The 25,138-nt window shown below is 41.7% G+C and overlaps 1 protein-coding gene across 5 annotated transcripts in view; it reads left to right on the top strand.

The window, feature by feature from the left end:
* The window catches only part of brinp2 (bone morphogenetic protein/retinoic acid inducible neural-specific 2), a 254,817-nt gene that overhangs the window by 187,060 nt on the left and 42,619 nt on the right, over window positions 1-25,138 (top strand). For all 5 annotated transcript variants that reach the window (XM_061838207.1, XM_061838209.1, XM_061838205.1 and 2 more), the window contains one exon: window positions 8,840-9,076. In XM_061838207.1, the coding sequence (XP_061694191.1) occupies window positions 8,840-9,076 (237 nt within the window). The remainder of the gene's footprint in view (window positions 1-8,839; window positions 9,077-25,138) is intronic.

Here is a 25,138-nt window from a genome sequence, read left to right as displayed (position 1 = left end):
GAGAAAGCTGCATTAAATGGATTATTATATTCATGCAACATGGTGCAGGACTGGTTAAAGCAGGGGTCTCAAACTTAACTTAACTCTAGGCGTAATCTGGGTAATCATGGGCCGCAGATGCACATGCACGCACAATTTAAAATTAAAGAAATTAATTTAAAAAAGCAGTTTTCTCAAACCTATTTCTTGTTTTTTTTAAAACACAAAATAAGATGAACAATTTTGCTGGAAACATGTTTCTCTGCTTGTATCAAGCCCGGTCGATGAGCTACTTACCCCACGTGATCACTTGGTTTGTTAGCTCCATTCATTAAAAAAAATAAAAAATAAAATAAAAAAAAATAGAACCCAGAGGGCCGCAAGAACATTAAACTTTCATATTCAGGTGCGGGCCACAAAATATTGTCTCGCGGGCCGTAAATGGTCCCCGGGCTGCCAGTTTGAGACCCCCAGGTTAGCGGGTCTGCCTCACAGTTCTCAGAACTTGGGTTCAAATCCTAATCCCGCCTGTGTGGAGTTTGGATGCTCTCCCCCTGCCTACGTGTGTTGTCTCCAGGCAACCCGGTTTCCTCCCACATCCTAAAAACATGCATGGTAGGTCAACTGAAGATGCAAGATTGGCCAGAAATCTCATAAGCACACAGCAAGGGACTGGATCCAAACGCAGGACTCCCAGGCTCAGGCATAATGTTGAGAGTGGTTTTATTCCAAACAGAGGTCATACACAGCTCAGCTGTTCGAGAAGGCAGAGGCACAAAAACACAGGGCTACAGGCAAGGTCCAAAAACATGAAAGTCAAGGTCCGATAACTTCAAGGCAAAGTTGGGAACATGAACAAAAACATAAGACTATGATGGCACAGGATCTCTGTAACAAAGGGAAGCACTACCAAAACGTTTGCGTACTCACGTACGATTAAGAAATGTTCAACATACACAAGCACAACGAACGAAATGCAGATGACACATTCAAAGCTTAAATGCCTGGTCTAATTGGCGTCCGATGCAGAGCAGCTGTGGGACAGCTGTCAGAAGCGGTACCATCCAGGGCAGTGGTTTGGCCATACCCCTGGCAGGCAGCACCACCCATTTGCAGATCCACCGGGAGATGGCAGGCGATATGCAGAGATGGAGAAGTTTGGAGGAGAGGCGTTCAGGGATAATGATGTTAAACGCAGAGCTGAAGTCCACGAACAGGATCCTCGCAAAGATACCCTTGCTGTCAAGATGTTCAAGGATGAAGTGCAGACCCATGTTGACTGCATCATCCGCAGACCTTAGCTCGATAGGCAAACTGCAATGGGTCCAGTTGGGGACCTGTGACCCTCTTGAGATGGTCCAGGACAACGCGTTAAAAGGACTTCATGACCACAGATGTCAAGGCAACAGGCCTGTTCTCATTAAGACCTGATATTGATGGTTTTTTGCTGACCAGTATACATATATATACTGGTACTTCACACAGTTATAGAGACCTGTTGAAAATTTTTGCAAAGACAGGAGCAAGTTGGTCTGCACAGACTTTGAGGGAGGATGGGGACACACGGTCTGTGCTTTGTTGATCTTTTGTTGTTTGAAGATCGTCCCCTTCATGGATGGTAAATGGTGGAGAGGAAGGTGGAGTGCAATGTGATGCGGCTTGGTGGGTGCATAGTGTGGAAGTGTCTATTTCAAATCGGCAATAAAAGCTATTTAGGTGGTCGGCCAGCCCGCTCTTGTTTTCTACGGGGGGTCAACGTTGCTTGTAGTTCGTAAGTGATTGTAGACCGTACCAAACTGATTTGGAGTCATTAGTAGAGGCCCCTGTCCCCACTACAATATGCGAAATCTTTAGCCAAGCGGAGTTGCCTAAGTCTGGCTGAAAACCACAAATTGTTGTTATTGAGAGTACGAAAGGATTTCCTCACAGAAACTGACATACTCAGTAACAATATCCGTTTATTCCTCTAGGCTGTGCACTGAATTTTCAAAGACACTCCAGTCTGTACAATCAAAGCAACTTCAAAGTTTTAATTTGGTCTTGTTGTTCCACTTTTTAAATGATTTTACAACAGGCTTTGCACATTTAAGTGCTTATTTATATATAATGTGTACAAAATGATTAATAGTCCAGGGCCCCTGGCCCCAGGTTGGGGACAACTGTTTTATATGATATCCGTTATATAGGAGTCCATTTTATCAAAATTGCACTGTATTTAAGTCATATACAATTAACCTCTACAATGTGTTCTGAATGATTTTTTTTTCTTTAATAATTTTTAAGCCTCTAACATAATGCAGTTTAAATGTTTAATTCAATGTTTCTTTCACATACCATTTTAGGGAGCCTGCGTACTACAAGTAGTACTATTACCATACTTTGAGAATCACTGATTCAGTGCTTACATTGTGTCTTACTTGTTATAGAGGCTACTTAGAGCCTCCTACATTGCATCTCACTTGATCTGCAGGTGTTTGTAGTGTTGAAAGCAGAGTGATCTGACACCCATCAGCATAACGGAGAAGCGTGTGCTGACTGCCACAGTTGTATGAAAAGCTAGAATCAAAGCAGGAAATGTAGAGAACATAGCAAGTTACTGAGGCAACACTCAGATTTGGAAAAACAAAAGTACCTTAAACCCCCACCACAAACACACACAAACACAAGCCCACACAACCAAAAACACTGACTTGGACACATACAGCAGTGCACAGTACCTGCCAAGGCAAAGAATTTCACTTTTCCAAACCATCGAAGAGTAAGTACCAAAGAGACATGCATATTCATTACGTGGCACTGCATTATTGCGTTTTAACAAAACAATTTCATGATTACCAGACATGGTGACAGATTTAGCAGAAGAACGAGCACACCATGCTCACCACTTCTGAAAGTCTCCACTTTGGCTTCCTAAACAAAATCATTCACATTTGGATCACCGTAGTTTTTGATTTGCAAAATTAGACTGTTGATATATGGTTAGATTTACACATTGCATTCTGCTGTTATTAAACATTTGAGGATTGGACGAGGGAGATTTTTTTTCTCTAAAGGAAGCCTTGAACTTAAGAAGAATAAGGTCAACTTGAGCATTTGGTCATGACTCCTCACATTGCATTTACTGGTGAAAATCATTTTGAGTAATTCTGTCATGGAGAAGCTTCAGCACATCCCACAAACGTCTGAGCAAGAGGTGAGGTAGACCATGAACTAAATGTCTCAAATTGCACCACATACACACAACCACTCATCTATTCATAAAATTCTCAGTTTGTACATATAGCTCTGTCGGAAATTCTAGGGCTGGTGCCCTTGATGTGATCATTTTCCAGATCAATTCTGGACTCACTGATCTCATCATCACTCACTCTGCTCATTGCTTGACAATCTGACAAAGGGGATATGTAGAAGTACATAAAAGCACGTGGGGGAAAGTGTAATGCCTCCAACTAACTAGTATCACCATTATATACTCCAGGGCAGTATCAATCAAATTAAATCCCCACTCCAGTGTGTCTGGCGGCCGTTCAGGCCACCCAAAGAGAGGAGCTTTGCTGAGTAGTTCAGGAGGTTGGCTGGGATGCCAAGGACCAGGGTCCCTACGGGGCCACTCTGGACGATATCCACGATGATGGTCTCATTGGCAATGCAGGAACCAAATAGGAGCACGTTTCAGCTGTGGACGAAGCACCATCGAGGCAGGAGTGACACGGGGCTGCTGCTGCTGGTTGACAACAGCCGAGGCATGCTCAACAGGCAGCGTCGGCTGCTGCTGCTGGTCAAGCACCGCCGTGGCATGGTCGAGTGACGGCGGCTGCTGCTGGTCGTGCAGTGCCAAGGCGTTGTTGGGACCCAGCGACTCGTGCTGCTGCAGGTTGAGGGCCACTGAGGCGTAGGTGAGAGGCGCCTCAGGGTCAAGCACTGCCGAGGCATGGGTGAGAGGTAGCACGGGGTCAAGCGCCGGAGAGGCATGGGCAAGTGACACCTCGGGGTCTAGTGCCACAGAGGCATGGGCGAGAGGCGACTCGGGGTCAAGCGCTGCCAAGGCAAGAGCAAGAGACACCTGGGGCTCAGGCTCTACCGAGGCATAAGCAAGAGGTGGCTGGGGATCGGGCTCCACCTAGACATGAGCAAGAGGTGATTGGGGGACAGGCTCCACTGAGACATGAGCAAGAAGCAGCTGGCAGTCCGGCTCCACCGAGACATGAGCAAGAGGCGGCTCGCGGTCAGGCTCCCCCAAGACATGACTGTTGCATTTAGTCCTACCCATGTTTCCAACCTGTTCTGCTATATGTTATGATATATTATGATCAACTGTATCACAAGCCACACTGAGCTAAAAAAAAAAAACAACCAAAATTAACACCTTTCCTGAGTCAGTATTCAATCTTATATCAATTAGCACTTTGATTAGAACAGATTCTGTACTGTGATGAGTTCGGAAACCTGATTTGTCAAAAAGTCCATTTAAATTCAAGACATTGCTGAGTTGATTAAACATTTTCTTAGCAATCTTGGCTATAATAGGGAGATTCAAGATGGGTCTATAGCGTGCTAAGATGGAAGGATCCAGTGCTGTTTTTTGAAGGTACTTAACAGCACCTACTTTAAGAACTACAGGAAACTTACCAGACTGAAGTGAGCAATTAATAATTTTATTCAAATCAGCTCTAACTGACTTCACAATAGTTTTGAAAAAGTCAGAATGTATTGAATCAAGGCAGCTCGCTGATGGTTTTAATCGCTGAAACGTTTTATCTACAGTGGTTTGGTCAACTGAATCAAATTCTGAAAAGTCAATGGAGTTTTCCCTGGGTGGCTTCAGATGTAGAATGTAGGATCATTTTATCATTTTGGTGATTTGTGGTGACATTTGACCGGATGGATTGTATTTTTTCACTCAAATAACAGACAAACTCATTGCATTTATTGGCTGTTACGAGTTTTGGAGCTATCTGATTTGGCGGGGTGGGGGGGTCTTGCTTGTCAATCATAGAAAACAGAGTGCGTATTGTTGAAGTTCTTACTGATGATTTCGGAAAAAGTGTATCTGTCTAGCCCTGACTAATGCTTGGGACTAATTACAAAGGTCATAGTCAATTTGGAGTTTAGTTTTTCTCCACTTGTGTTCTGCTTATCTACACTTTAATTTTGAGCTTTTGACCATCACTGTGCTCCTCCACTGTGTTTTTGGTACCCTCAAGATGATCTTGGTTTTGACAGGAGCGACAGGATTCATCCTTGATAAGATACCTCAGCTCTGGACCGAAGTTGCTCAATTGGTCTCCATGTTTGGTAGCACTTAGGTGAACAACCTTTCTCCTCAATGAAGACGACGAAAACGTCTCACAGGAGACGTCTGACTGACGAACACCTTTGTTCGATAATGAAGGTTTCCTCAGCTCAAACCCTGAACCCCGACATTGATGAACTGGCACCCAAGAAAAGATGTCAGGCACATCAGAGAAGATCAGTGTGTCGCAAAATGAGCAGTAAATACATTTTCTATGCACTTTTTCTTGCTACTCCCAGGCCTGAATGGTTGATTTATTCGTAGTTATGTTTTTTTTTTTTTTTTTTTCAAATTAAAATTCCAATGTAAGAAGCTAATTTTGACATTTATCTCAGAAGGCTGTAAAAATTAAGGAGGCAATCATTTTTTAATTACATTTTATTTAATACGCCATTGATATGTTTTTATTATTATTATTATTATGACTACTATTTTTATTATTAGTACTATTATAAGGAACTCAATTTTGCATGTCTGTACTTTTAAGTTATGTAAGCCTTGCTTGTTCAATATTCATTCTTAAATCAAACCTTGTTTGGTTCCATATTAAAGTTTAATTTGTTCAACCTTGGCCCGCGGCTTTGTTCAATTTAAAATTTTAGCCCACTTGAGTTTCACACCCCTGGTTTGGATGATGCAAATGAATCTGTGTGCACCTTGTCTCGCCTTAGCTCTTGTTCCTCCAATTGTTTGGGAACAACTGGATCCTTTTGTCCTTGATTTTTGTAAACGTTTTCTTTACAGGGTGAATGAAAGTAGAAAATGTTGGCAGCCAATAACATAACCACTGGTCTATTTAGACAGAAACCATCTGCTTTGTAAAGATTTTTATGCTCCCAAAAAATGCAGAAATTGTCAATGAAACTGATGGATAGTGGAGTGCGCACTTTGCTTAACCACCTATTCAAGTTACGGAGCCTCGAGAAACGTTCATCTCCAGATCGTACAAGTGGGAGAGGTCCACTTATTAAAACCTCAGCATCCAAACTTTGCATTTTTGTTAGGAGATCAATGAAATCTCGCTTCAGTACTTCTAATTGCTGCTTGAGAACGTCCAGGGCCGCTGTGTGTATCATGACCGATTTCGCAGTTGGGTTCTGGTCAGTGATCACCAGGATTTTCTGAGAGATATAACACCCCATGTCGTTAGTAAAACACAGTACTTTGGTGTTCTCACTGCAAAAGCATTTCACATCCTTGACGGCTCCATTATTATTAATGTTTGGGTTTTTTTATTATTTAATCTCATACCTTTAACTGGTGGTGGGAATGAGCATCCTTGGCCAGGGTCTTGTAAAAGTGGGTATTTTTAAGTCTGATATCAATGTTTTCCATTGAATCACATTATTTTTCTTGCTCTTAGCTGTAACGACTATCCATGGCCGCTCACTCTGGGGTTGAGGCAGCTTGCAATGCAGGTCAGCCAGATTCCTCAGTAGTTTGCAGGTTTTGTTGTCTCCTCCTTTTAAGATGTTCAATATCTTTGGTCTTTGCGCCTAATAAATTCCAGGGAGAACCCCTGGAGGATCTATTATTGTTTCCGCAGTCCACATCTGTCCTCATTGTTGAGCTAAGCGGCTGTCTGCTAGCAAACTTCTGGTCACCATATTGAGACATCGGTAGAATGATTTCATCCCCCGAATATCCATTAACATCAATAATCACAAGTTGGGAGATTTTCAATTCCAGAACTGACAACCTCTGCAGTAGTCCACGATAGTACTCAGTAGAGAAGGGAGGCATCATGATGGCTAGTCTTATTGCGAACCCAAGGCTTGTGCCCATTAGCAGGCCATGTTCACATAATGATGCTGAGTATCCAAAGAAAAGAAAAAATATTAAGGAGTCACTGCTTCTAAATTGTTTTAGAAGAAAAAACATCTTATTGGCAAGAAAACATGTCAACAGAGGCAAACCAAGAAGAGCAAGGAAAAAAAGCATCTGCACTGTACGAAAAGCGAGAGAGGCTGTCGGGCTTGTAGTGCAGTTGCCCGCTGGTTCTCTGTCCTAAAAACATGACTAATGTTAAGGGTTACCAGCCTCAGACCTAGGGGAATTGGAGTCGGCACGAGTGATACGTAGGCGGTAGGCATTGCAGATCTGTGAACGATGAGGAACGGACACATTAGTTGGTGTATCTTGCTCTGCTCACAGGATTTTATTAACTGCACATAATCAAAAATATTAATACATCCAACATATGACCAAAACAATATAAAGTAACACAGTCCAATAGACTTTCAGTTCGGATGGCTCAAAAACGCAGAAATCATTTAACCAAAATCATCCAAAAATGTTCTGTAGCAAAATTAAAACACAGTAAAGTGCCAAATAATAACCCTTATGTAGATCTGTGTGTGTGCGTGTTTATGTGTGCATGTGTGGTTGTGTGTGTGCAAACTTAATCGTTCATACAAATGAAGCGTCTTTAAAAAAAATAAAAGAAACAATCATACATTTACCAAATCTAAACCAGGCTAAATTTGGATCATTTGTCATTAGCTCCAACAGAATGCATCAAAATAACATCGACACTATGCTCTCACTCGTAAATGCACGCCAACATGCTCGCACATACACATCCGCGCATCACGTGTGCTCTCTACGGTAACACAATTGAAAACTAGTGTCGTCTGCCATTACTTAACTCATCGAAACAAAAAAGCTACTTATCAAAATCTCACAAAATGTCAAACATGTTCTATAAAGCACAGTACAGAAGTGACCATCTGCAAGGCCATCGTGGAATGTGCAGTATGCTGTGAAGTTTTGTTTATGTGCTAAGTATTGGAAGCTAATAATGAGCACACTGTTCGCACATGAATTCTTAGTATTTGACATTGAGATGATAGTGCTACCATGCAATCATTTGTGAATGGTGGTTCTTAACCTACCTTGGCTGCGATGTTTTGGCGAGAGAAAACTGGCACAGGGATGTTCTGTTTAACAGAGTAGCAAGAAGATCATCACATTTACTCATTTGCAAAATCCCAGCATGCATTTAGTGCCACTGCTGTACAATTTTGAGGAGTGGTCGAAGGTCACAAAAGATTTGCTATATACCCCTCCCCAGCCCATTTTATCCCGTTTCCTCATCTTATTTCGGATACATTTTTCAACAGAAGCCTTCTAAAAATCCGAATACACCCACATTTCTGCTCGTCTTCTTTGTAATGCAGTTGCATCAATATTACAGACTTCGGGGCTGCCTTTCGATATGTTTTGTAGCTGAGCAAGCATCTATAATTGTTCACATCATCTTTGTTTCCTATTAATGTTGAGTTGTGCACAAAGTGCAGCCTTAAGATCGCTAATCCTAGCTGAAAAACAAAAAAGTTAAACACCAAATTAAAATTTCAGATTGTAATTGTGATGTTATGAAATTGTATCACAATTTATTTATGGACTGTTTGATCACAAATTGAATCAAAAGCTTGCCCTCTCATAGATATTGAGCTTTTTTGTCAATGCATATTTATTTTTTCCAATATTGTTTATTTTTATAACGACAATAAGTCTTACAAATGTAAAAATATGTGACAATGTCCTTTATTTTTATTCCTTTAGGCCTGCAAGATGTCCTGCCTGAGTTTCTGCGTGGGCGTTTTGTGGAGGCGGCCCTCAGCTACGTGGCATGTAACTCTGAGGGGGAATTGCTCTGCCGCAACAATGACTGCTGGTGCCGATGCTCTTCTCGGTTCCCAGAGTGCAATTGTCCCTTTGCTGACATAAAGGTTATGGAAGACAACCTGGAGAAAAGCAGAGAGGCTTGGAACAGTTTCAACCAAGACTTCACTGAATCGGGTATGGGCTTTGATGTTTGCCATGATAAAACTGCAAATCCTAGGATGCTTTCAGTAACATTGACTTATTGTTTTTTTTTCTTTCTTTAATACAATATTTTCTAAAAGGAATAGGTCCCCCGGAGCAAAGTAAGACTAATTCCATCCATCATGAGTTTTAGACAAAACATATTCTGTGACCAACTTTTTTTAAACTTCTTATCAGATTTGTAATCTTTTTCCATCTGTTTCCCCATACCTTATTACAATATGTTGCCTCATTTCAGTATTGAAACCTCTGCTTGTTTCCACTTAAAACATATGGAGGTTTAGCATCAGTCTTGCATCATAGGAGGCAGTATTTATTTGTTTAATCAAACTGCGCCATATGGATTGTGATCCAAGCAGAAGTGTTTCGAAACACTCTTAGAAACCCAGACAAGAAGGACCCTGAAAAAAACAAGACTGTGTGTGTGTGTGTGTGTGTGTGTGTGTGTGTGTGTGTGGTGTGTGTGTGTGTGTGTGTGTGTGTGTGTGAAGTGAAAGAGAGAAAGAAATCCATCCACCTTCTACCGCTTTGCTGAGGGTGAGTCACTGGGGCAGTAGGTTTAATAGGGAGGCTCAGACTTCCTCTCCCCAGCCACATCATCCAGCTATTCTCAGGGGATGCCAAGGCATTTCCATGCCAACCGAGAGACACCGTCTCACCAGTGTGTCCTGGGTCATCCCCTGGGTCTCCTTCCGATGAGACGCTCCCGGAACACCTCACCAGGTAGGCGTCCAGGAGGCATCCGAATAAGATGCCCCAGCCACCTCATCTGGGTCCTCCCAATGCGCAGGAGGAACACATTTTCTCTGAGCTCCCCCAGGATGACTGAGCTTCTGACATTATCTCTAAGGGAGAGCCCGGACACTGCAGAGGAAACTAATTTCACCTGCTTGTATCAGAGATCTTTTAGTCATGACACGCAGCTCGTGACCATATGTAGGGATGTAGATCGACTGGTGGATGGAGAGCTCCTGCTTTACCAAAATAGACGATACAGAGTCTGCATCATCACAGATGATGCACTGATCCGCCTGTCGATCTATCACTCCATTCTTCCTTCATTGTGAACAAGACACCATAATACTTGAACTTCTCCACTTGGGACAGGATCTCATTCCTAAACTGCATAAGGCTCACAAACCTTTTCACACTGAGGACCATAGTCTCAGATTTGGAGGTGCTGATTCTCATCTCAGCCACTTCACACTCAGGTGCGAACACTCCAGTAAGAATTGGAGATCACGGCTTGATGAAGCCAACAGAATCACATCATCTGAAAAAAGCAAACATGCAGTACTGAGGTCTCAAAACTGGAACAACACTACGTCTTGGCAGTGCCAAGAAAGTCTATCCATAAAGTTATGAACACAATCGTGATAAAGGGCACGCTTGACTGGAGAACATCTTCCACTCGGACTTTATGGGCCCCGCCACCCCCGGAATATAAGCAAAGTTCTGTCAGAGGTGAGAGTTGAAACTCCTGGCAGGTTATTCTGCCAGCCCTTCCCAGCAGACCCTCACAATATGTTTGGGCCTGCCACATCGGACCGGCATCTTCCCTCACCATTGGAGCCAATTCACCACCATTTAGTGATCAGTTGACAACTCCAGCCTTCTCTTCACCCAATTTTCCAGGCCATGCAGCCACAAGTTCGATGACATGATCATCAAACTGCAAACTAAGGTTGTCCTGGTGCCAGGTGCACGTTGTTGACACCCTTCTGGTTTAACATGGTGTTCATTATGAACAATCCATAATGAGTCCAGAAGTCCAATAACACCGCTTGAGTTATGATTGGGCCCTTCTCCAATTACCACCCTTCCAGGTTTACCTGTCATTGCGTAAGTGAAGATTGAAGTCCCCCAGCAGAACGAGGGAGTCCCCAGTGGGTGCTCAGTGCCTCTCACTGTGGGAAACTCCAGAGTTGAAGAGAGTTCATTCTCTCTCAAAAGGACTGGTACCAGAGCCCAAGCGATGTGTAGAAGCGAGTCCGACCATATCTAATCTGAACTTCTCAACCTCCCACACACACTTGGACTCCTTCCCTGGCAGCAAGGTGACGTTCCACGTCACTAGAGCAAGTTTCTATAGTTGGAGATCAGGTCGCTGAGGTTCCTGCCTTCGGCCACTGACCCGCTCACTCGATCCCTATGTCCCCTCCCACAGGTGGTGAGCCCATGAGAAGGCGGACGCATGTTACCCTGTCAGGCTGTGCCAGGCTGAGCCCCATGGGTGCAGCCCTGGCCACCAGGCGCTCGTCTTCATGCCCCATCTCCAGGCCTGGCTCCAGAGGGGGGCCTCGGTGACCCGCATCCGAACCCAAATCCAACATTTGCACTCATCATAGGGGTTTTGGAGTCGTACTTTGTCTGGTCCCTTACCTAGGACGTTTTTGCTCTGGGTGACCCTACCACTTAGGTGAAGCCCCATACAACTTAGCACCTAGGATCATTGGAACACGCAAATTCCTCCACCACGATTAGGTAACTCCTCAAGGAGGGGTCCTTTAGATTCATCCATCCATTATTTTTAGTGCTGGAGACTATCCCAGCTGTCAACAGCCAGGAGGCAGTGTACATCTGGAACTGCTTCCCAGCCGCAGGGCACATGGAGACAGACAACAGTTGAACTTAAAATCACTCCTTGAGGCAAATTTGAGAGTTTCCAATTAATGTTGCATGTTTTTGGGATGTGGAAGGAAACCGGAGTACCCACAGAAAGCCCGTTTCGGCACTGGGAGAACATGCAAACTCCACACAGGCGGGGCTGGGATTGAACCTTGGACCTCAGAACTGTGTGGCCAACACTTTACATGTGCGCCACCATGCCACCGTGTCCTTTAGATCTGTTTTTTTTTTAAACTATTTTTGTATGTATGACCCTGATCACAGGTACTGTGTGTCACGGCCTAAACTACAATGGGGTGTCGAAAGTGTGACTCTTTGCAGTACTAATGAATAGGCTGACAGACAAGATTAGACTGGAATCTCCTTAGACCATGATCTTCACAGATGATATTGTGATCTGCAGTGAAAGCGGGGGGCAGGTGGAGGAACAATTGATCCATTCGGAGCTGAATAATTTTGGCGCGAGTTTCGTAAATCTGAAAAAAATGCCTATGTCTCGTTTTGAAAACAAACTCTTCAATTAGAAAGATGGAGGTACACACTGGAGAGGAATGAAGATTATGCGCACAATTTAGAGGGAACAATGACTGACATTTTCTTTTGTTTTGTTTTGTTTTTGACACGCCTGTTGATCGCGATCGACACATTGAGCACCCCTGGCATACGGCATGTTATTATTATTATTATTATTATATTTGAATGGATGCAAACAAATGCTATTTAATGTTGATACCTTTACTTACTCACTGATGAGGCACAGAGTTGTTTGGGATACTATGATGTGTATGTGAATTTTGTCCCAATTCATCTTAACACAATGTTGCCTCAATGAACATTTTAGCTCATTTTTTTGTCTGTCATCTTACATTGTTTGATGACTAAAATAAACACTAAAACCATCAGTGCAAAAGTGCAACCAACCTTTTACCTTGTTGGCTTTTTCAATGTTGGCATCGACGTATTGTTTTACTCACCCAATTGACCCCTCCATACAGGGCACTTAACCACGCCTCCTGAAGTTACGTCACCCCACGTGTGCTAACCTCAGAGAAACAATTAGCAAAAATGGCGGCGCAGGAAGGAAAGACTAGAGCGAAATTGTCCGATTTACCAGCTGATTTCTCACTCACATTCTTAGCGAATAGTGAAATATCGTTGAAAAGCAGACAGCAGGGCTTCAAGTATTTCAGTGAGGGGTATTTCAATGGTATTTACATGCATATCAACGGAGAAACCATTGATATTAGCGCGAGATCTTTCCGAAGTCAGAGGAAGACCGAGAAGCCACATAATATAATATATTATAACCCAAAGACAAATTCGTCATTGACAGTTTCCTATTTTCGTGTTACCTATCACACTTGTGTGCAGAATCTGTATGTGTATCTTTATAGCCGTTTGTGAACCGCCGTATGAAGGAAAAGAAGGCGAGGCTTGATTTACGAGTTGTTTCTCTCGTTTTATTTGTGTAACGTCACGCGCTCCCCTCAATAATTATTCTTGAATTAGTGCCGAACCTACGTAAGTCCCGACCTAGCACGACAATCACTACTTTAGTGTCCTCAAACATCCTTCCTTCAGTCTTGGTGTCTCGGTGCACGTCGAAGGCTTTTAGGACTCGTTAGTCCGGTTTAGCTTAGCTCGTTAGCCGCCGAACAGAGACACGTTTGTGCAGTCAGATCATCGCAAAATATCGCTCAACACAGATCAAGTGTGTCAATCATTCACACGTAGCTATGTTATGCAAGCAAAGAACTGCTAATTCATTTATATGAGCCATGTATTGAAAATCAAATATCGGGCATACCTTCGTGCAAACAAACAAAGTCCGGTTTACCTTAGCTCGGGAGCGCCGAAGAGACACGTTTGTGCAGTCAGATCATCGCAAAATATCGCTCAACACAGATCAAGTGTGTCAATCATTCACACTTAGCTATGTTATGCAAGCGAAGAACTGCTAGTTCATTTATATGAGACATGTATTGAAAATCAAATATAGGGCATACCTTCGTGCAAACATATCTGTTCCGGTTGATTTTAGATGGATTCAGTTGATCATACAATCTTCCACAAAGTTTGATCCATCGAAGACCTTTTTCGTACTCGGTCTTCTGTTCCGGTTGATTTGAGATGGATTCAGTTGATGATGCGGTCTTCCACAAAGTTTGATCCATCGAAGACATTTTTCGTACTGGGTCTTCGGTTTTGGAAAGGGTACGAATTGAACTCCAACTAGCCTTTCAGGATACCTGTCGTCACTATTATAAAGTCCGTGACTACACCTCTTAACCATATCTATTGTTAAAGAACCCAAATACGCAATAAAACGCTAACAAAAGCTATACTGGACCATGCAACATTGTCTGAGGGAACGGCGGACGCCAAAAAGGGGTGTGGTTTATGCAGATCTCTGGCCTCTGATTGGTCAGCGACGTGGATGATGCAATTTCTACGGAGGGGTCAATTGCTTGAGAGTTTACTACATTGAAGCTCCCCCGCAATGTTGGCTGAGGCTTGGGGCAGGAAGGAGCAAGTCAGATGCTACTCATTGTGAGAGCTTCCTTTGCACAACAAAATCTTTTTCCAAGTGTTGCACTGAGGTGATCATTCACTTAATTTTAACAAAGTTTAGACAGTTTTGCATTAATTGGAGACTCTAAATTGCCCCTGGGTGTGATTGTGATTATGACTGTTAATGGTCTCTGTGCCCTGCGATTGGCTGGCAACCAGTTCAGGGTGTACCCCGCCTCTTGCCAATTGACAGCTGGGATAGGCTCCAGCACTCCGGGACCCTTTTAAGGATAAGTGGCTCAGAAAATGGAGCGATGGATAAACAGTTTTGTCACTGTCGTTAGGTACAAGTACATTTTTGCAGATGTTTTTTTCCCTCGTCTTCATTGGTATTCTCCACTTCAGGCATTGAAACTTTGTCATGACTTTAATCTTAAATTTGAACCCCTCCAGGAGAACCAGAACATTAGTCTCGATCAGTTCTTGGTTCTCGATGTCCAACCCTAGATATGACCTGCCTTACAATTCTGTTTTTCAATGTGGGGGACGTAGCAAGAAAAGTGTGATTGTTGAAAAAGTGGGTAGGTTATGACACCGATATTCCCATTTTTACTACATTTTTAACTACTGCTAAAAAATGGTTTGGTTTTTACTTTTTCTAGATATCATACTAATAGCATCATTGTACAAGTATTTTTGTAACATTTTCTCAAAATAATATACAACACATTTAATAATTGTAGTCCAATTCCCTCCATTCATTTTTTTTCAGATTAGCATGATCTGGATGACACATAGATAAATAAAGACAAACATTTTTTTAGCAAATGCTTCGGTGTTTTTTCTTCATATTTTGCCATATTTTTCAATTCATAGTTTTAAAAATGACTCGGGCTTTTATGGAATTAGGTTAGTAATTTGCAGGACGCTAAGAAATTATCTACAACTAAAATGTTAACATTACACTTCATTAAGATAATGGGCAGAAACTATTTTCTCACATTGTGATCCTTAACAAGCTCTAAAAATTATTCTAAAAAAATGTCATCTTCTGACAGCTAGCTTTTGTTTTGCTGCTAAATGTGGCAAAAAACACAGCGCATGGGACTATCAATTGTAGTGGGCTACAGGACTGCAATGCACCCTAAAATTTGCCTCATCACCTTTAACAGAAAGCTGGGATGTTGTCGTAATAATTTAAAAATTGCTTTTATAAAAAGTAACTACTTGCTCGGTAGATTGGTTTTATTGTGGTTAGTTAGTCAAAGTCGAGGAATTCAAAAGTTGCTCTGGCGTCCTTCAATTTTTCTGTATGCAGCCCTCAGGTTTGGACATCACTGCTTGCCATACAGTAAGCCAGGACTCAATTGCGCGTATCATTTTTCTACTTTGCCATAAATTGTGTTACAAATTCACTTGTCTTCATGTGGTGTTTTCAGCGCAGCAACAAAACCACTTGCTATGTAGTTAAATGTTGTTCTACCTACTGAGCCTAACATTTTTCTGACATCTTGTGTAATGTCATGCACAATGATGATTTGATTTTGTGGGGCATTTAAGGCCTTTTGTTTTAGATAATTGTAGATGGAACAGGTATTGTATTGCCGTATTTTCAGCCTGAAAATACATTAATGTTCCAACAACTAGCAGTGAGAGCAACCGTCGTCTTCTGGTATGCTGAGCTGAAGTGATTGAGGCCATTGAGTTCAACAATCTTGTTGTTGTAAAATGGATTTCCACCAAGCTGGCACTATTTATCACATGGCGATGAGGACTCAGGTGTGTGATATAATGATGGTAATGATGCTGAACAATTCTGCTGTCTCCCTCCTAAATTGGAAAGTGAAGCCAAATCACCTACTTTTTTCTTTTTCTTCATTTGCTTCACGCAGCGTTACTTCTTTACAACTTGGAAGATATAGGCAGGATTTAATTGGACACAGGTTTTCGGCAGATTTATCGGATATTGGTAGGTAGGCTGTGCTTTCTCAGTAGCACTCTTGGGATTGAACTGCGCCATTTATTTGGAAATTGTTTTGTGAGTCACATTTTAGCAGTAGACCACCCTTCCATGCATTATTTGACTCTTTGACAGGAAGTAAAGTTTGCCAACTGTTTATCTTTGCATATTAAATCTTTAAGAAGTTGCAACAAAAGCCCACACAAAGGGGAAGGAATAAGCAATTTCAAGGTGTTTCTTGTTCTGTTGATATAATGGGTTTTGTCACAGGAGATTAACTTTGTGCCGTTTGTCATAAAAAAATGAGGCTTTTAATACATCCACTAAAAATATCATGAAACAACAGTTTCTCACATGTTTATGAAATGTGGAGAAACAAGTCCACTTGGATTTAAATATATTCACAAGACACAAGTCGTGATGAAAAATGAATGCTGGAAGATGTGAGGGAAAAAGGCCACTGAAACACTGTTGTTTGGATTTCAGAGCATTATCTCATCATAACCAAATGCTTACAGCCATGCTACCCTGAGAACGCCTGATCTCGGAAGCTAAGTGGGGTTGGCCCTGGTTAGTGCTTGGATAGGAGACTGCGTCGGAATACCAGGTGATTATCTCTCCCCAGATAAATGCAGAGGGGTTGCGTCAGGAATGGTATCCGGGTAAAATTGCGCCAAACAATTATGAACATTCATTTAAAATGATATATGATGTGGTGACCCCTCACAGGACAAGCCAAAAGGAAAAGAAGAAGATGATCCCATCATAACCAAATCTGTTTGGATATTGCACACACACATGCAGTTTTTCGTCACAATGACTCAGAAGAACCATATTTCCATGTTTTGCTCTTCTGTTTTTCAATCTGGTAATACTTTAATTTGGATTACAAGGCTAAATTATCTTAGCTGGTGTGTGCTGTGGGTAAAAAAAAAAAAATCAAACTCATGAGGTCACTCGTACATAAAACACGAGTGCTCTGGTCCAAAGGTAGGAGGACACTAGTCTTCAACTGCCCATTGAGAGATGCGAAAATTGACAACTCTTGATCTTTAAAAAAGAAAGACTGTTATCCTATTTGTGTATGATATTTGTATGCAATGTTGGTCAGGTATATTAGTTTCTGCCAGGAGCACATGAGGATAACTTCACATAATTAAAATGATGTTATATTGCAGTTAGTAAGTATACGTTGAGTAATATTTATGTTTGCTGTATCCACTTCCATCCATAAATCAGTCCTCTGCTGAAGCCCGTTTTTTTCTAATTGTTGTTGTGAGTGGGGGTGTTTTATTGTTTTTTTTTTCCAATACCAGCATTTCGACCAGTCAAAACAATAAGATAACTTTTTTTTTTTTTTAACTGTTGTTTAATAGCTTGTAAAATCAGTATTTGTGGTTAGATGTTTTCTGTAATGTTTTTGACAACAACGTCAAAAATAATCTCACTCCAAAACTCAGAAACACACTCGGTCCGCGGTACACTACATGAATAAAGACTTTTGGGAGCAATATGACTCCCATGGATGCAGTTGCGATTCAGTAAATGTTAAAAGCACACTTCTACAGGACTGTTACACGTTATTGTTTTGACTGTGACATATTCATGCATGCCCATCTCCTACACTTTTACAGACAAGTGTTTGTAAGTAGAGTTGAGCCAGAATAGTAATACTATTGTTGAAAACCCACTTCAAATGTCTTTATAGCTTTTGTAAGCTTAAAAGAAATGTTTATCACAACAGATTTTCTGAGTGGAGCCGAAGAAAAGTGTTTAAACTGAGACTAACTTGATTTTACAAACCCAGTGCCAATGAAGTTGGGACGTTGTGTTAAACTATAATAAATAAAAACTGAATATAAAGATGTTGGAAATCATGTTCAGCCTATATTTAATTGATCACACTACAAATACAAGATCTTAAATGTTTTGTATTTGTAATGTGATCAAACCGATGAACTTATTTTAAATTAAATGATCATCAACTTGGAATTTTATGGCTGCAACACGTTCCAAAAAAGCTGGGACAGGGTCATGTTTACCACTGTTACATCACCTTTTATTTCAACAACTGGGAACTTGGGAACTGAGGACATTAAAATAAAATGGAAAAGTGTCCAACAAGTCCACATTTCAAATTGCTTTTAGAAATTATGGACATTATGTCCTCCAGGCCAAAGAGGAAAAGAGCTCACTGGACGGTGATGGAGGCAAAATTCAAAAGCTAGCATCTGTCATGGTATGGGGCTGTGGCGGCATGGATAACTGGTCCGTCTGTGAAAGCAATATGAATGCTGAAAGGTACATACAGGTTTGGAGAAACATGTGCTGCCATCCAAGCAATGTCTTTTTCGTGGACTCGCCTGCTTATTTTATTAAGCCAATGCTGAACTACATTCTCCACATGTTCTACCGGTATGTCATCAGGACCAACTGCCTTTCCATTTTTCATCCTTTGTAGTGCCTTTCTGACTTCCCCCTGAGTAATCATTTCCACTTCCTGGTCCTTCACTCTTGCCTCTTCAACTTTTCCTTCTCTCTCATTTTCTTCATTCATCAACTTCTCAAAGTATTCTTTCCATCTATTTAGCACACTACTGGCACCAGTCAACACATTTCCATCTCTATCCTTAATCACCGTTACCTGCTGCACATCCTTCCCATCTCTATCCCTCTGTCTGGCCAACCTGTAGAGATCCTTTTCTCCTTCTTTCTTGTCCAACCTGGTGTACTTGTCTTCATATGCCTCTTGTTTAGCCTTTGCCACCTCTACCTTTGCCCTCCTTCGCATTTCCCCTACCACTACTTTACAGTCAGTAACCTCCTTCAGATTACATCGTCTGCACAAAATATAATCTACCTGCGTGGTTCTACCTCCCCTCTTGTAGGTCACTATATGTTCCTCCCTCTTCTGGAAATAAGTGTTCACTACAGCCATCTCCATCCTTTTTGCAAAGTCCACCACCATCTGTCCCTCAAAGTTCCTTTCCTGGATTACCCATCACTTCTTCATCGCCCCTGTTTCCTTTACCAATATGTCCATTACAATCTGCACCAATCACAACGCTCTCGCTGTCTGGGATGCTCAGAACTACTTCATCTCGTTCCTTCCAGAATTTCTCTTTCAGCTCTAGGTCACATCCTACCTGTGGGGCATAGCCGCTAACCACATTATACATAACACCCTCAATTTCAAATTTTAGTCTCATCTCTCGATCTGATACTCTTTTCACCTCCAAGACATTCTTAGCCAGCTCTTCCTTTAAAATAACCCCTACTCCATTTCTCTTCCCATCTACTCCGTGGTAGAATAATTTAAACCCTGCTTCCAAACTTCTAGCCTTACTACCTTTCCACCTGCTCTCTTGGATGCACAGAATATCAACCTTTCTCCTAATCATCATGTCAACCAACTCCTGAGCTTTTCCTGTCATAGTCCCAACATTCAAAGTCCCTACACTCAGTTGTAGGCTCTGTGCATTCCTCTTTTTCTTCTGATGCTGGATCCGGTTTCCTCCTCTTCTTTGTCTTCGAACCACAGTAGCTAAATTTCCACCGACACCCTGCAGGTTAGCAGTGCCGGGGGCGGGCGTTGTTAACCCGGGCCACGACCGAGCCGGTATGGGATTCTTTAGATGAACGCTCATATTTGTTTGGCACAGTTTTTATGCTGGATGCCCTTCCTGACACAACCCTCTGCATTTATCCGGGCTTGGGACCGGCCTACAGATTGCACTGGTTTGTGCCCCATAGGGCTGCATTAAAAAGAAAAATATGATCACGTTTAGAAATAGCAAATTTAATTTTAATGATCAGTCTATGAGGTTGGACAAAATTATTAATAGCAACTCATGTGTATTTTACAGTTCTTCTGGCCGGTTGGATCAGCTCTGCTGTAGTGTCGTTGGTGCAGGTGTCTGTTTTTGAGTGAAAAACTTTATGGCTCATTTTCGGTGCTCTTTTTTTCTTCTGGGTGAGAATATTCTTATAAACAAACATGCCATCTTTGATTACAGCATATTTGAGAACTGAAGCCACGACGCTTTGCTGCCAAAACACCGCAGGGCCCACCAACCGGGCCTCAGTACTTAGGGCAATCGTGGCACCCCCGAACCCTGCTGCCGGACAAGCGCACCCGAGCTCAGTCCAGTTTGTTGAAAAGCAATCAATCTCCTTGGCAAGTATCCTGTATTGTACAGAATGCGTTCATCGTGCTTTATTTGTATAATTGTTTGATGCTTCCAGTGTAGCTCTTTTCTGTTCAAGAGAAAGAAGCAGACACAAATGTTGAAAAAGAGGAGGAGGATACACCAACATTTGATTACTTTACAACCATGGGCAATGAACTTCAGCGAACTGCACTGAGCTCGATTGCTCGCCTTGAGTATCGGGAACACCACCGCGACACAACACGAGCACAACGCGGGCACAACACACGACACTTATGCGGGCATGCTGAAACGCTGCGGGGACTGGTGGCTGCCCCCTTGATGGGGGTCCTGGTACTTAATGTCGTTGACAATGGTCTACAGTCTCTTATACAGTCAGGATGCAGAACATGATGCAGGATTTCCCTTAGTGAATCAGGATGCCGAACACACTGCGCGTTCATACATTGTAAAAAAAAAAAAAATGCCTGCTACATGTACAAAGTACACACAGACACAAATCTGTGTAATAACAAGGCTGCGTAAAGTGAACCACGTTGCAGCGAGGAAAACTGTAATCTAACTTTTCATTCATTGAGCTTGGTTGTTGTTGACGGTGAATGTACATTATTTCTGAAAAAGCACACTTCTAGACCAATCAAGTGTCATTATGCCGCAAAAAGCTGTCGTCTTGTCTGAACATTTTCAGAGTAAGTATTTTGTGAAACACTGCTTAACTCAGGAAAGGCTGTCCAGCTCTGATATAGCTGCTTTACCAGCGTCACTGTCATCCTGATAGTCATACCCTCACAAATAAAATGGGTTTAAGGCATGCGCATATATTTGAAACACAAAAATTCACAACATAGCATCAACCGCTACACATGCACTTGGTGTGGGATGCTAAGAACTGAGAATGGCTGGCCAGGCATATCTTCTATTTACGACATAATGGCACTGGAGTTAAAGTAAAGATGCGGGGGAGGTCCTGGCAGCTGAGGATACTGAGGTTGACGAAATTGGAGGATTACAGCCAATGACAGAAGGGATATGGTTTTCTCTGGGAGTTGATATTTCAACGCACTCAGATATACTATAGTAAAGAGCTGAACAGGACATAAGAAACCCACACTGTCATGTATTAGTGTGTTTAGTAATCTCCCTTTTTTGTCTTTATGCTTCATGCAGGCTCTCGCAAACATGCATCCAGGTTAGTGTTAAACCAAGAATTGGCTCCTTTAGAGCAGTGCGGGGGAGGTCCCAAACACCATAGACAATGTGGATATTCAATGCTGTTGGATGCACTAACACACATAAAGATATAGTATTGACTGATTTATTTTTTGAGGGTTGTTGGCATAACATCCAGTGCAGGCAGTATCCTGACAAGATGGCATTGTTTGGATCTTTACCCTTTCTTTGCCTGTCTTTGTTCATCATTATTCCCCAACACAGCACATGTTCTAAGAAGAGGGCAATCATCGTTTCAGGGTATCATTTTAATCAGTCACTGCAAACCATTTACATGGTTGATGGCCAGGAATAGATATTTATGGCCATATTTACTCTTAATTATTCTAAACCTGGCAGCACGGTGGAGCAGCTGTAGAGCCTTGGCTTCACAGTTCTGAGGACTGGGATTCAAATCCCGGCCCTCCCTCTGTGGAGATTGCATGTTTTCCCCGTCCCTTGTGGATATTCTCCAGGCACTCCGGTTTCCTCCCACATCCCAAAAATATGTATTAATTGGAGACTCTAAATTGCCACAGGTGTGATTGTGAGTCTGACTGTTGTCTGTCTCCATGTGCCCTGCGATTGGCTGGAAACCAGGTCAGGGATATAGCCTGCCTCCTGCCCAAAGACAGCTAGGTGGGATAGGCTCTAGCACTCTCTCAGAAAATAGATGCATCAATTTTCTAAATCTTCGTTTTTAATATCCTGTCACTATTTAATAGTCAATATGTATACATATGTATTATGAATTCTAACGAAATTCCCAGACTGCAAATATATTTAAATTTAAATCTAACAACTATTACCACATACTGTTACTCTCACTTACATTAGGACACTTCTGCCTATTACTCAAATGTTTTTATTTGAAAAGACTGGCAGCACTCCTCTGTTTTTATTTTTCTCTAACATGAATATTATGAATTGCACAGACACAGAAATGTATCTTAACATAATGTCTTATGCGTGGATCAGACCACAAGACAAATTTGATCTTGTCAAATCAAACACTTTCGGAGAGGTCGAACCAGAAAACATGTTACTGGATACACTTGTTACCATGGTGACAATAATTGTAAAAAATGTATTGTGTTGGGGTGAAGTAAGAACAAAAAGAGGAAAAGTGTGGTGTCATCACTTGTGCTCAGAAGTTGGCTTTCCATTAAAGAAGACCCGAGTTATGTTCACTTTTAATACAATATGACTCTCAATCACACAGCGTAAGGTTATGTGGACCAGCATGCTGGTGCTAGCAGTGTTTGATCTTAACTAAACCAGTGTTCTGTCAAATCATCCTCTAAGGATTTGGCAAACATTAGTTTGCACGCATGAATAAATGTTCACAATAGCAACGGGAGGCAAAGCCCCGGTCAGAATACGCAATCCTATTGATCGAGGTCAATGTGCACTGTTGCTGAGTTGTCATCGGTAACCTAACGAAACGTAACCACTAGACAAAAGATATCCCAAAAAGTCAAACATGTCAGCGTTTTCAAGTGGTGTCCTAGTGTAATCGTTGGTCCACATAACCAACAAAGTTTGTTATTCCATTTTTTTTGCCCTATTTAACTTTTAGGTCAAGCGGAATGGAAGATGTTTCCCTTTTTATGCTCATCCAGTTTTATTATTTCCCAATGGATTTTTTTTAAACTTCTTTTGTGGTTCCTCAGCATTATAATTGATGTTTGTTGAGAATCAGATTCGATCCATCAAACAGAACAAACCCTATTGAAGGAAGAGAGCAAGAAAGAGAAAATAAATTATTAATTGCAAACAAACAAAATTAAATAGTTTTAGTATAGTTTGAAAAGGAAAGATGGTAACTCAGAATTTGACTCTGGACAAAATTCTGACTCAGATTAATGCCAAAGTATGAAGGTTGGGAGAGTTTTTGTCAAAAGAAACCAAAGACGATTTGCTCACAAAAAGTCTTTATTGCTTAAGGCAATATAGAGAAAGCTGTCTTTCATTTGTATTTACTCTCAGCGGGGATCCAACGATTATGATTACCGTTGTACCTGGTGTGTGGTGAAATGCAATCCAACAGTCCAAGTAAGTCCAAGTAAGCTTAAATGGCATTTCCAAACGAAACACCCTTCACTTCAGAACAAGAATGCAATGTATTTTGTTGACCTCCGTGCACACGTGGCGGAACAGGCCTCCTTGATGAGAAAAAACAAAGATAAACAAGAAAACCCTTAAAACTTGCTATCACGTTGCTGAACTGTAATCAAATTTAAAAAATTACACACTGGCAGAGACAATCGTACTTCCTGCTTGGAAAGCCATTGAAAAGCAGATGCTTGGCCCAAAAGCAGCAAAAGAAATAGCTAAAGTCCCTCCTTCATTTAACATCATTTCTAGACATATTGGAAACATGTCTCCAGACATTGAAAGATTAGTTTTGGAAAAAGTCTGCATCAGTAGTAAGTCTGCATTGGAACTTGACGGGTCCACTGGTCTTAGTGAACATACCTAACCCGTGGCTAATGTGCAGTTTGTAGATCGATATGCAATAAGAGAAAACATTTTTGAAAGCCATTGCAACAAAAATCAACAGGAGAGGACCATCTTTGGGACTCATCTCAGTATCTTGAACAAAGTAGACTTAAATGGGAAACCTGCACAGGTGTCTGCACTGATGGAGCGGCAGCCATGGTCAGATGCACCAGAGGGTTTGTCAGCTGAGTGAAAGAAAGAGATCCAGTGTGATATTTCCACACTCCTTTTTACTATATGAGACCCTTATAGCCAAGACCTTACCAGCAGACCTACTTTCTGTGTTGCATGATGTTGTGCGCATGTTGAACTTTGTAAAAATCACAACCCGTGAGAAGATACATATGTGCATCTTTATGTGAGGAAATGTGCGTAGCACATAAAACCTTCTTGTTCCATACGGATTTTGTCCTGTGGAAAGTAACTGGCCTATGTTTATGAACTGTTGGAGGAAATGAAAAGTGCTTCTGACAAATGAGTGGTCAGATTACATAAAACTGCTTGCAACTGATTAGTGGTATGCAAACTAGGCATACCTGGCTGACATTTTACATCATCTGAATGAACTGAACACATGTATGCAAGGCTGAAATGAAAACATGGTTACATGAACTGAGTGGGGGACCCACACCTTTCAGCATCAGTTGGTTATGGGGACATGACTTTACAAGAACACAATTGTGCTGATATACCTTCGAACAGTTTTTGGTTGACTACTGCCAAGGAGTACCCCATTCTGCCAAACAAAGCTATTTTGACATTGCTCCCATTTTCTACATCATCTCTGTGAAGTGAGCTTTTCAAGCCTTACCACTATAAAAAGTCAAACCAGAGGGAGACTAAGAGCTGTTGAAGAATATCTTTCTATCTGTCTTTCATCAATTCCTGCCAGAATATCAGCTCTATGTTCATCCAAACAGGCCCAGGTGTCATAATGAGTGAGTAAAATATATATTTTTTTTATTCATTTTTTTGTTTTTTTAAATTTTATTCACTATGCTTTGGTGAGAACAACTGAATTGTTCATACAGACAACAGAGATTCATTCTTGCACAT

This window comes from Syngnathoides biaculeatus, chromosome 13 (genome assembly GCF_019802595.1).
Source record: "Syngnathoides biaculeatus isolate LvHL_M chromosome 13, ASM1980259v1, whole genome shotgun sequence".
NCBI lineage: Eukaryota > Metazoa > Chordata > Actinopteri > Syngnathiformes > Syngnathidae > Syngnathoides > Syngnathoides biaculeatus.
This window is presented reverse-complemented; position numbering and strand designations above follow the sequence as displayed.